Source organism: Erythrolamprus reginae, chromosome 13 (genome assembly GCF_031021105.1).
Source record: "Erythrolamprus reginae isolate rEryReg1 chromosome 13, rEryReg1.hap1, whole genome shotgun sequence".
In the NCBI taxonomy this organism is placed as follows: Eukaryota; Metazoa; Chordata; class Lepidosauria; order Squamata; family Dipsadidae; genus Erythrolamprus; species Erythrolamprus reginae.
Window position 1 is genome coordinate 7,740,072 of NC_091962.1, and position 12,873 is coordinate 7,752,944.

General features: G+C 44.0%; 1 protein-coding gene across 2 annotated transcripts in view; it reads right to left on the reverse strand.

Annotated features, from left to right (window-relative positions):
* Window positions 1-7,158, reverse strand: part of IGSF9 (immunoglobulin superfamily member 9) — a 60,046-nt gene extending 52,888 nt beyond the window's left edge. For both annotated transcript variants that reach the window (XM_070766363.1, XM_070766362.1), the window contains exons 1-2: window positions 6,807-7,158; window positions 1,286-1,610 (exon numbers count right to left, since the gene is read on the reverse strand). In XM_070766363.1, the coding sequence (XP_070622464.1) occupies window positions 1,286-1,343 (58 nt within the window). In that variant the 5' untranslated portion in view covers window positions 1,344-1,610; window positions 6,807-7,158. The remainder of the gene's footprint in view (window positions 1-1,285; window positions 1,611-6,806) is intronic.
* Between the last annotated feature and the right edge of the window lie 5,715 nt (window positions 7,159-12,873).

Below are 12,873 nucleotides of genomic sequence, written 5' to 3' on the forward strand. Positions count from 1 at the left end.
GGAGGGACAAGGAACGCAAAGTTTCAACTGAGTGGGAAGCTCAGATTCGGTTTCCCAGTTTGGGTGCCAGGATGGCTCCGGAAATAAATTGGACCTTTGAGGAGTACTTTGACTCGGACTCGGATTTATTTTGGATGTTACCTGGAACCATGACACCGCGGGATGCTTGGAACTGGTCCATGGAAGGCTGGGGGGGGAGGGAGCCCTCCCTCCACCCAATCTCCATTTTTGATGGCAGAAGGCTGCAGGAACTGATCACGGCTTAAAACTGAGCTTGGGAGCCCCTTTTCGCTGGCCGAGCACTCGGTCCACCACAGGCGCCCCCCCCAACATGAGTGACGTCAATCTGGCCATGCCCACTTTGGCCACATCCACTCCAACCCCCAATCCCCCCCCCTCAAGGTCAAACACAACCTTGATGAGTCTGTTTTAAGAATGACCGGCAAAGCTCACACCTGAGAGGTTTATAAGGCAGTGCGGGCGAACCATTTTTGGTTCGCGTGCCAAAAGGGGGGCACCCCTCTGCCCCTTTTGCATGCGCACAACCCTCCCCCCTTCACGTGCATCGAAGCCTGGAACGGTGAAAAAAACAGCCCCACAGGCAAACGGTAATTTGAAAAAAACGGACTTCCGGTTGGCCCGTTGTGCTGTTTTTCATACCCTGTACCAGAGGTAGGCAAAGTTGGCTCTTCTATGACTTCTGGACTTCAACTCCCAGAATTCTTGAGATAGTCACACTAGCTCAGGAATTCTGGGAGTTGAAGTCCACATGTCACAGAAGAGCCAACTTTGCCTACCCTCTGCTCTGGATGAATCAGGGAAGCTTCCTGAAGCCTCCAAAGTACAAAAAACAGCACAACGGGAAACCGGAAGTCCGTTTTTCTGAACTTATGGTTTTCCCGTTGTGCTTTTTCGCACTCTGGAGGCTTCCGGGAAGCCTCCAAGGGGCGAAAAGACCTTCCCCAAAGCCAAAAATCAGCCTGCTAGTGATCTGACATAGTGCAAAACCTCGCAAGCCCTCCAATTTTATATTAATGGGTTTTTAATCGTTTTTAGTATTGGATTATTATTATAAGCTGTCTTATTATTGCTGTTAGCTGCCCCGAGTCTCCGGAGAGGGGCGGCATACAAATCCAATAAATAAAATAAAATAAATAAAAAATTTGACTCTGCATGCCATCACTGTTATTAGGGGAATCGAGGTTGACTCCAACTTTATTCCAACTTTTGGCAGGGGTCCCGGAGTGAATTCCCAGCCCCCTCCCATCTTAGGGAACCAACGTACCTCCAGCAAGACTGCTGCAGACCAGGGTAACGCAGGCAAACCTCAGCCACCAATTCATAGCACAGCTACCCGGGCCCAACGCTGCGTAGGACGACCGCTGTACCGAGATCCCCCCAGCACGAGATATTTGGGGAAAGGGAAGAGGGCGCCAGCCCACAATCACACCGTCCTTGTCGCACCAGGCCGCCGTTTTTTCAATGCGGCCTTCCAGAGATGCCTGCCAAGTGGGGTGTCTCGCACCCGAGCCTCGTTTTTCATCTCCCGCAGATCCGTCCGTGGAAATCCTGGAGCATTTTCAGGGGGAAATTTCTCCTTCAGCATCGACCTGTTTGGGCAAAGTTTACAAAAGAAAAGAAAAGGAGTAAATCAAGAATCGTCTATAAAGGGTTTTCGGGAGGCCGAGCCTCTCTTTTTAAAACTTTTGTAAACTTATTTTAGTCCTGAAGAAAACTCAAGAAGAGCTGAACTAAAATAGCTATTTCGCTTTGTTTTTGAAAGACACTTAAAAATTTTAAACAATTTTCACCGTTTAAAAAGGCTTTTCTGTTCTTGGACTTTTGAAACACCTGGATGTCCAACCTGGGCAACTTTTAAGACCTGTGGACTCCCAGAATTCCCCAGCCAAGCATGAAGAATTCTGGGAGTCAATGTCCACGGGTCTTAAAAGTTGCCAAGGTTGGACAACCTTGGAATAACTTGATTCTGAAACCGTTTCCTCTAACGTACACCGAATTACAAACGTCTTAAATCTTCAGCTAGTTTTTAACTTACGATCATTTGAGCTTATGAAACCACCCCACCTCCTCCATAAAAAGCATTTACAAGCCAGTTTTGAAGGTTGGGCCTTCCCTTCGGTCTTGTGGCCACATCTATAAATGACGTATGACAACAGCGTGACCACAATTTACAGCCTCTTGTCGGGAAAATTTACTTCTGTTTTTCCAGGGGGGGGGAAATCTCATAGCAATCAATAGATTCATTTAACCACCACTGCAAAAAAAGAAAAGAAAGGAAAAGAAAGGAAAATAAAGGAAAGGAAAGGAAGGAAAGAAAAAAACAAGAAAGAAAGAAAAAGAAAGAAAGAAATAAATAAAAAGAGAAGGTAGGAAGGAGGGAAGAAGGAAGAAAGGAAGGAAGGAAGGAAAGGAAGAAAGAAGAAAGGAAAGAAAGAAAAGGAAGGAAGGAAAGGAAGGAAAGAGAAAGAAAGAACAAAAAAAGAAAGAAAAAGAAAGAAAGAAGGAAATAAAAAGAGAAGGTAGGAAGGAAGGAAGAAGGAAGGAAAGAAAAGGAAGGAAGGAAGGAAAGGAAGGAAGGAAAGAAAGAGAAAGAAAGAAAGAACAAAAGAAAGAAAGAAAGAACAAAAGAAAGAAAGAACAAAAGAAAGAAAGAAAGAAAGAAAGAAAGAAAGAAAGAAAGAAAGAAAGAAAGAGTCACTCAGTCATAAAATCAGGCTGGTCAGTTGCTTTACAACTGTCCTCATTTATGACCATAGAGGGCTGGCTCCATTTAACAATTATATTCCCATTTTACGAATAGTCAATATTTATTTATTTTTAAAATGACAGGGAAAGAGGCAGCCATATAAATTTGATGGTAACTTCACATTAGATTCACATCAATTGATCTCAATCAACACGCTAAATCACCAGACAAACCCCAGATCAAATCTAACTAAACTTGGCCACCGTGTGGAATTACAGCCTAACCCTGGTTAATGGGACCATAATCGTGTGCTTCAAACAAAAGCAGAGATTTAATCCCATTTCATCTTCTTTCGTTCCTGTGATTTTTTTTAACCTATTGTTTTTCCTGTCTTTCTTCCCTTAGCAACCTTATTTTTTTGCCTTTTGAAGGGCCAGTTTGAATTAAATTTTAAGTCAAGCTCCATTTCTGGTTTTTTATTTATTTTAATTTAGCAAAAAACAACCCACTATCTAATCCCATGAATTTTTTTTCTTTCTGCAAAACTGGTCCAGCCTCCATCACTGGCTGCATTAAACTTTAGAAAAACAAGCCCATCACGGGGTTATTTTCCCTTGCTTTGCAATTCAGCTCCTTTTAAAAAACAGGAGATAATTCGACTGCGTTGACCTCTGCATACACACAAACGTCGAAGGATTTGGGTCCCATTTTGCACTAGGAAAAAAAGTGCAGGACGTTTTAGGACCAGCTGGGAAAGAGAGATTTTATTCCCTTTTTTTTTTAATTTAAAAAAAAATATTCCTTTAAGAGAGAGAGAGAAGGCAGGAAATTCAGATTAAAGTGCAGAGCTGAGAGTATCCAATAATAGGCTTGCCCCCAGCTTGAAAATTAGCGCAAATAAATCCTTCTGTAAAACTGAAGAGGCTTCTGTAAGCAGCTTAACCTGAGAAACGGACCTCGCTGTCTCTATTTTATCCTCACAAGAACCCTGCAAGGTAGGGTAGGCCGAGCCGCAAGTGACTGGCTTCAGCCTCAGTGGCAAACTTAGCAGAAAAATTTGCAAATAAATACATTTGCAAATTTTGCCAACATTTTCTCACACATTTTGTTTTCTTATTCTCTCTCTTTTTTTTAATTATATAATTTTTATTGATTTTTAGTTGGGGGAAAGATTAAAAGCAACGTGAGGAAATATTATTTCACTGAAAGAGTAGTAGATCCTTGGAACAAACTTCCAGTAGACGTGGTTGGTAAATCCACAGTAACTGAATTTAAACATGCCTGGGATAAACATATATCCATCCTAAGATAAAACACAGGAAATAGTATAAGGGCAGACTAGATGGACCATGAGGTCTTTTTCTGCTGTCAGTCTTCTATGTTTCTATGTTTTTAAAAGTTTTACAGAAAACAAAACAAAAACTTAGGCATAAAAGTGTACCATCACCAAACAGAAAAATAAAGATTCCCTTCACCAAGGAAGATTCAATTTAGTATCCTTCATTTGCTTCGTCTCTGGGTTACATTATTCATTCATTGTAAAGTGATTGAATTTTATTTCTTACATTTGCACCGCTTGTTTATATTGTTAATATATAGTTTTGTTTTCTTATTCTCAAAGATGATCCCCCCAGCAACCTTAACAACTAAGAATTTAAAACTTTTAAAGTGTTCATTTCACAGTCTGCTAAAGGTGTCCAGGCTGGCTGTTTGGTATATTAAATTTGCATTATTGGTGGTCAAGATTATTATTAATATTATTATTATTTATTAGATTTGTATGCCGCCCTTCTCTGAAGACTAGGGTGGCTAAGATAAAATACCCCATGTAATTTTCTAGCAATTAAAGCAAATTCCCTTTGGAAAATGGGTCTGAATGTTAGTTATTCCCACAGGCAGGAACAGATAAGGGCATTTTTCAAAAGGAAAGGAAAAAGACTTCCCCCCCCCAAAAAAAGAGAGAATTTACTCCCACGCTGCTGTAAAATAAACCCGTCAACATCCATTAAATCCAACTTGATTTAGTAAAAATGTAAAAATGTAGTATTTAGTGCTTTATCCCTTCTCTGCATTTCTTATTTAACCAGTTGATCAACTTGGATGATCAAAAAGGAAAAATGAGACATTTATGTCTCAGATGCAAAGAAAAGAGTCTTTTAAAAACTTTTATTTCATTTATCCAATTTATTCGATTTCTATTGGAGAGGGGCGGCATACAATTCTAATAAATTATTATTATTATTATTATAGCTGCCCAAATTCAACACAAAGTGATTCAACAAAGAGATTTTATTATTCCCTACAACATTCACTCCAGTTTCAAGGGGGAACCCTAAACCTACCTACAAATGAAGATCTCACTCCCCTGCCCACAAAATAACAATATAATTTCGTTCCTCCTCCAGGGCCCCTGGCCAAGCCATCCTTTCCTGGCTGTTTCCAACGGGAAGGTAAAATTTCATGTTTCTTTTCAAATTAAGGGAACAAAAGATGCCTGCCAACTTCCGCTTCCTTTGGGTCAATTTCCAAATGCAAAAAAATAAAATAAGGAGTTTTATTTTGCAAAACAATGGACCGGAAAATCAGGATTATAATTTTTTTTCCTTTCTTTCTCCATCCTCTCTTACTCCCATTTCCTGGGAGGATTGGGGGATGGGAGTGGCGGTGGAAAAAGGAATGGGAATTGTAGTCCTGGTTCCTGGGAGGCTGGAGGAGGTAAATATGAGAATTTGGGGGCAATGGGGCAATTCCCACAACCTGTTTTGATAAGCGGAAAGGCCCAGGAGTGCATTGGCACAAAACCTGCCAAATTGGACAGAAAGAAAGAAAGAGAGAGAGAGAGAGGCAGAAAGAGAGAGAGAGGGAAGGAAGGAAAGAAGGAAGGAAGAAGGAGGGAAAGAAGGAAGGAAAGAAAGAAAGAAAGAAATTTGCAGGACTCTAGCTAGCGAGATGGAAGGCAGATACATTTAATAATAAATAAATAATAAACAAAGTTAAGAATAAGCAAACAGGCTGAAGAAGGCAGGGGAATGGAGAGACCCGGTTCAATGCGCTCGCGTGTGCGTGTGAACGGACTTATTTGGGGATACAGTACTCCCTCTGGTCTCTCGTGATCCCACGTGGCGTGGCTACCCTTCCCAGCCGCTAGCTCCGTGGGAAATCAAACACACATCCACACACTCAGACACCCACACCCACAAGTTCGGCTTTAAGCGGCCAGCGCTGCCTGAGCCCAGAGGAGCATTTTTCAAGAGACTGGTCCTCAGTGAGGCGGACGCCACGATCCTTCTTCGAGCCGCTGGAAAAGCTCGGATCTCTTCTCTCCCCCTGGCTCCCCATTAATCCTCCCTGGGAGGCGGCCGCTTAAACCCGGGTTTCGCCCCGCACAGGTTCAAACCCAGGCGGTGCTCCACCACCCCCCACCCGGAAGGTGGCAATAATAATAATAATAATAATAATAATAATAATAATAATAATAATAATAATAATAATACACCACTTCAGACAAATGATTATCCAACCTCTTATTAAAAACCTTTGAAGGAAAGGAAGGAAGGAATAGATAGAGAGGAAGAGGGGGGGAAGAAGAGGAAGAAAGGCGAAGGAAGGAATAGATAGAAGGAGGGAGAGAAATAGGGAGGGAAGAAGAGGAAAGGGGAAGGAACGACGGTATAGAAGGAGGGAGAGAGATAGGGAGGGAGGGAAGAAGAAGAGAAAAGGGGAAGGAAGGAAGGAATAGAAGGAGGGAGAAAAGAAAGGAGGGAGGAAGAGGAAAGGGGAGGGAAGGAAGGAATAGAAGAAGGGAGAGAGATAGGGAGGGAAGAGGGGAGGAGGAAAGGTAAAGGAAGGATGGGAGGAGGGAAGGAAGAACAGTATTAGAAGGGATCTTGAAGGTCTTCTAGTCCAACCCCCTGCTTAGGCAAGAATCCCTCCCGCACTTCAGACAAACGGTTATCCAACCTCTTCGTAAAAACTTAAAAGGTCAAGCGAGTTTCCTTGCATAACCGAGTTTTGTTTTGTTGTTTTGCACGGGTCTGGGGGTTCACACGATCCCACGGGGGGGGATCAGGATCGCAGGGCTGCTGGGTGGGATTCTTACCTGCTTCCCTCCGGCGGGAGAGGAGGAAGAGGAGGATGCCCACTCCTGGCCAGGGCTCTCGGTCCGGTCCGGCCAGTCCCCGACGCGCGATCCCCGCAGCCATCCAAGCGCCGCTTGGGGAAGGAGGCTAACTTTGCGCGCAGGGAGTTTTGCAACGTGGCGCCCGCGGGCGATCGCCCGCTCGCGGTCTCCCCTTCGGCTCCGTGCAATTTACTCCGCCGCTGCTCCGAAGCGCAAATCCGATCCCTTTTTTTTGCATCTGCTCCGCAAAACCAAACCCGGATTAGACGCTGCAAGTGGAAACTCGGTTCCCGTTGATGCGCCCGTCCGGGGAAAACTTCCCAACACAATGGAGGGGTGGGGGCTTTGCTCCGCTTGCCCCGCCCACCTCCACAGCCCCCACCCACCCCCAGCCTCTTGGTTGCCCGGGGCAACGGCCAATCGCGTGTCCCAAAGCGCTCCTTGCGCCTTCCAAACGGACCAATCGCCTGAGAGGGAAAGGCAGGACCTGGGCGCTTTAAAGGGGGAGATGGACAGGGAGGGGCGGGTCTTGGGACCTGGGAGGGGGTGGGATTTATGCCGCAAAGGAGTCTGGGGTGTGTAGTTTCCTCCCAACGGGGAAGGGAGGGGGCAGAAACTCCGGAGCGGTTCCACTCAATCGGTCTCAACTTTGGCAACTTTAGGACAGGTGGGACTTCAGTTCCCAGAATCCCCCCCCCCCCCCCAAAAAAAAACTTGTTTGGAAATGGGTTAAGGTTGCAAAAACAATCAAGGGGGTTCAATGAAGTGGGGGTTGTTTTGTAAAATGTGCAAAGTACAAATTAAACAAACGAATAAATAAATTTATACATGAAAAAGGGTCACTGGCGGCTTAAAAAACAGGGTTGGTTGGGGAATTCTGGGAGTTGAACCCTTTCATTTGAGGCAACACTGCACAATTTTCTTGAGGTTGAAGTAGTCTTTCCTTCCTTCCCCCCTTTTCTCCTACTTTTCCTTCTATCCCTCCCTTCCCTTTTCCTTCTTTCTTTCTACCCCCTCCTTTTTTCCTCCCTGCCTCTTCCTTCTTTCCTTCCTTCTTTCTTCCTTTCCTCCCTCCCTCCTTCCTTTCCTTTTACTTCTTTTCCTTCCTTCCTCCCCCTTTCCTCCTTTAGTTCTTCTTCCTTCCTTCCTTCCTGTCTTCCTTCCTTCCTCTTTCCTTCTTTTTTCTTCCTTTCTTCCTTCTTCCTTTCTTTCCTCCCTCCCTTCCTTCCCCTTTTCCTTCTCCCATTTTTTCTCTCCCTCGTGCTTCCTCCCTTCCCCCTTTCCTCTTTTTACTTCTTTCCTTCTTCCCTTTCTCCCCTCCTTCCTTCTTTCCTTTTACTTCTTTTCCTTCCTTCCTCCCCTTTCCTCCTTCACTTCTTTTTCCTTCCTTCCCTCCCTCCTTTCTTCCTGTTTCCTTCTTCCTTCCTTCCTTCCTTCCTTCTTTCTTTTTCTTTCTTCTCTCTCTCTCTCTCTTCTCTACCTTCCCAGAACAGGCTGGGATAATGCTCCCTGGTGTCCACCCCCCTCCACCCAATGGACTCCCTGTGTCCGAATGCAAAGAGGAACCATACAATGAAGTCATTTAATACCCCACCTGCTTTGTCTAAATACCACCCAAACCTGTTTCCTGCAAACACCCCTCCCTCCAGCCTCCCCAGGCAGGAAGCCAGCACTCCTGGGCTGTGGTGGGTACCCCCAAAGAGGAGATTATCCCCCCCTCCTCGGTCCCTTTCATAATTGGCATTTTGGAGGGGTGGGGAAACAAGAGAAGGCTTGCAGGGGCTTTTAAGATAATCCCAGCCTCCTCTGAGCAGGAGACACCCGATCCCCCCCCCTCCAAAGGCTGTGCTGGGGGGAACCTGTTGGGACTTGATCCCCGCTGGGCCCAAACAGGGATGGATTTTCAGGGCAAGGCAGCCAAAAAAAAAAAAAAAAGCTGTATTCAATTCCATGAATTCCAGAAGGGCTAAAATGCTGAATTGGCCCCAGCCCAATCTGCCCTCTTGGTCCACTTGCTTTGATCATTTTTTTTCCTGAAGAAAAGTCACACTTTTTAAAGGGGAAAAAAACCCTGGTTATTCTTTCTTTCCCTTTAATTTCCTCCCCCCTCTTTCCTCCTTTTCCTCCCTTCCTCCCTTTTTCTTCTTCCCTTCCCTTCCTTCTTTCCTTTCTCCCCCACCACTTATCCAATCCTTCCTTTCCTCTCCCCCTCTTCTCTCCTTCCTTCCGTCTCCCTCCTCCTTCTCCAATTCTTCCTTTTTTCCTTTCCTTCCCATCCTTCCCTTTTTCTCTCCCCCCAGTCTCCCCCATCCATCCATCCATCCATCCATCCATCCATCCATCCATCCATCCTTTTCCCTTTCCAATTCTCTTTCCTTTCTTTCTCCCTTTATACAATTCTCCTTCCTATCTTCCTTCTTTCTTTCCTTTCTTCCTTCTTTCTTTCCTTCTTTCCTTCCTTCTTTCCTTCCTTCCTTCTTTCCTTCCTTCCTTCTTTCCTTCCTTCTTTCCTTCCTTCCTTCCTTCTTTCCTTCCTTCCTTCTTTCCTTCCTTCTTTCCTTCTTTCTTTCCTTCCTTCTTTCTTTCCTTCCTTCCTTCTTTCTTTCTTTCCTTCCTTCCTTTTTTCTTTTCCTTCCCATCCTTCCCTTTTTCTCTCCCCCCAGTCTCCCCCATCCATCCATCCATTCATCCTTTTCCCTTTCCAATTCTCTTTCCTTTCTTTCTCCCTTTATACAATTCTCCTTCCTTCCTTCCCTCCCTCCCTCCTTCCTCTTCTAACTCTCCTTCCTTCATGCTCTTCCACCTTCCTTCTCCAATTCTCCTCCCTCCCTCTTCCCCTCTCATCTCCCTCCCTCCCTCCCTTTCTTCCCCAGTCTCCTTCCTCCTTCTCCTCATTCCCTCTCTTCCTCCCCACAATATCTTCCTCCCTCCCTCCTTCCCTCTTGTTTATATGGCTAGCAGTCCCTAAACTTTGACAGGGAGGGTTAACTAAGATCTATTTATTTATTTTGTCAAGAATGTATTGGTAGTATATAAAGATATAACATTTTATGTACATGATATTGGTACTAAAAAGAGGGAAACGTTACAACAGGGATGGTAGGCACACTGGGGCACTTAGGTATGCCCCTTCCTGACCTCTTAGGAATCCGGTGAAGTCAACCGTGGGTAGTCTAAGGGTAAAGTTTTTTTGGAGGGGTGACCAAATTACAGAGTCAGGTAGTGAGTTCCAGGCATTAACTACTCGGTTGCTAAAGTTGTAATTTTCTACAGTCAAGTTTGGAGTGGTTTACTTTGAGTTTGTATCTTTTGTGTGCTCTTGTGTTGTTGTGGTTGAAGCTGAAGTAGGAAGAACATTGTAGCAGATGATTTTATGGGCTATGCTTAGGTCTTGTTTAAGGCAACGTAGTTCTAAGCTTTCTAAGCCCAGGATTTGAAGTCTGGTTGTGTGTAAGATATTCTATCGCGAGGGCTCTTTTTGTCAAGTATCTCTGGACATTTTCTTTTGTTTTTAAAAAATAAATATATTTATTGAATTTTTCCTCCTCTAGGTTGCAGTATCCAATCCCTTCAGCTCTGCACCAGGGAAGGGTTACTTTTGTGTCGAATATATACACGTATATTGTCTTTTAATTGTCCTTGTACATCTTGATGTTTTATTCCGGTGATTATTTTGAGTTTATTTTTTTAGTCCATAAATATCATTTTGTCCAGATTGCATAGTAGTCCAAATCTTTTTGATTATTTAGTTTCATGGTCAGTCTGTCCATCTCCGCGCACTCATATATTTTCTTGATAATCTCTTTGTCCTCAGGTAGTTGTGGATTTTTCCATTTCCGCGCGAATACGATCCTTGCCGCTGTTATTATATGCAGGATTAAATATTTAACATTTTTGGTATAAGACCCTCTCTCAATACCAAGTAAAAAGAATTCTGGTGTATTTATTTATTTTTATTATTTATTTATTATTTAGATTTGTATGCCGCCCTTCTCCGCAGACTCGGGGCAGCTCACAACAAAGTGAAAACAATTTACAACAAATCTAAATTACTATTTAAAAATATTTTTAAAACCCCATTTTCTAACAAACATACATACAGACATACCATGCATAAATTGTAAATGCCCGGGGGAGATGTCTCAGGTCCCCCATGCCTGACAACAAAGGTGGGTCTTAAGGAGCTTACGAAAGGCAAGGAGAGTAGGGGCAGTTCTAATCTCCGGGGGGAGTTGGTTCCAGTGGGCTGGGGCCGCCACAGAGAAGGCTCTTCCTCTGGGGCCCGCCAACCGACATTGTTTAGTTGACGGGACCGGGAGAAGGCCCACTCTGTGGGACCTAATCGGTCGCTGGGATTCGTGCGGCAGCAGGCGGTCCTTGGGAGGCAAAACCCACAGCCACTCCGTATATTCTATTGTTATTTTTGTTATTTGATGCAACCAATTGCTCACTTTTTTCCTGTATTTTTTCATCTCTGGACATGACCACCATAAATGAAAGGTGCCTTGTGTTTTATTACATTTCCAACATATTGAACTATTATTTTTATGTATTTTATAGCTAATCGTTTTGGCGGAAGATGCCAACGATATAACATTTTGTATTGGTTTTCTTTGTATGTCGTAGATTTGGTCAATTTAATATTTCTCTTCCAGATTTGTTCCCATTCTTCTAAATATATATTGTGGCCACTGGACACTTTCTAATGTATTTATGTCAGAAATGCAGTGCGGGTTCCAGAGAGATAAGCTGTATTCAAGGATGGGTCTGGCGAAAGTTTTGTATGCTCTGGTTAGTAGTGTGAGATTACCGGAGCAGAAGCTACGCAGGACTAATTAACAACTCTTGAAGCCTTTTTGGCGATGTTAAAACATAGCATAAATATAAAACTATAGGTAGCATTTTGCCTTCTATGCTTCAGAGTCAGCCCATAAATATGATCCCCCTCTCCCCCAGATTCATTTAACCACCACTGCAAAAAAAAAAAAAGGAAAATAATTAATAATAATAATAATAATTTATTAGATTTGTATGCCGCCCCTCTCCGAAGACTCGGGGTGGCTCACAGAAAAGAAGAAAAGAAAAGAAAAAGGAAGGAAAGAAAGAAAGAAAGAAGAAAGGAAGGAAGGAAGGAAAGAAGGAAAGAAAGAAAGAAAGACTGTTAATTTATTGATTGATTGATTGATTGATTGATTGATTGTTAGAGTTGAAAGGGACCATGAAGGCCATCGAGTTCAACCCCCTGCCCAAGCAGGAACCCTATAGCACACCAGTCAAGTGGCAATTCAGTCTTCTCTTTAAAATGTCCAGAGTGTTGCAGTTCCCAACGTCCACTGGTAGGTTGTTCCATTGGTTGATCGCTCTGACCGTCAGGAAGTTCCACCTTATCTCCATGTTGAATCTCTCCTTGGTCAGCTTCCAGCCGTTGTTCCTCGTCCGGCCCTCTGGTGGCCTGAAGAATGAAGTGATCCCCTCCTCTCTGTGACATCCCCTCGTATACTTGTGGACTGCTATCATGTCCGCTCTGGCCCTCCTTTTCTCTAGGCTATCCATGCCCAGTTCCCTCAGTCTCTCTTCGTAAGTCTTGGTTTCCAATCCCTTAATCATCTTGGTTGCTCTTTTTTGCACCTTCTCCAGAGTTTCAATGTCTCTTTTGAAGTGTGATGAACAGAACTGAATACAGTACAGTACTCCAGGTGTGGTCGGACCAGGGCGTAGTAGAGTGGTATTAAGACTTCCCTGGTCTTGGAGTGTATTCCCCTGTTGATGCAGCTTAGGATTGTGTTGGCTTTTTTAGCTGCTGCTGTACATTGTTGGCTCATGTTTAGTTGATTGTCCACCAAGACTCCGAGGTCTCTTTCGCAGTCGCTACTGCTAAGCGGGGTTTCTCCCAGGTTGTATGTGTGCCAGGGTTTTTTCTGCCTAGGTGAAGGACTTTGCTCTTGTCGATGTTAAACATCATTTTGTTGGTGTGGGCCCACTGTGTTAGTCTGTCTAGGTCTTTCTGTAATTTGAGCCTGTCTATTGGCTATGCCCGCCAGCTTGG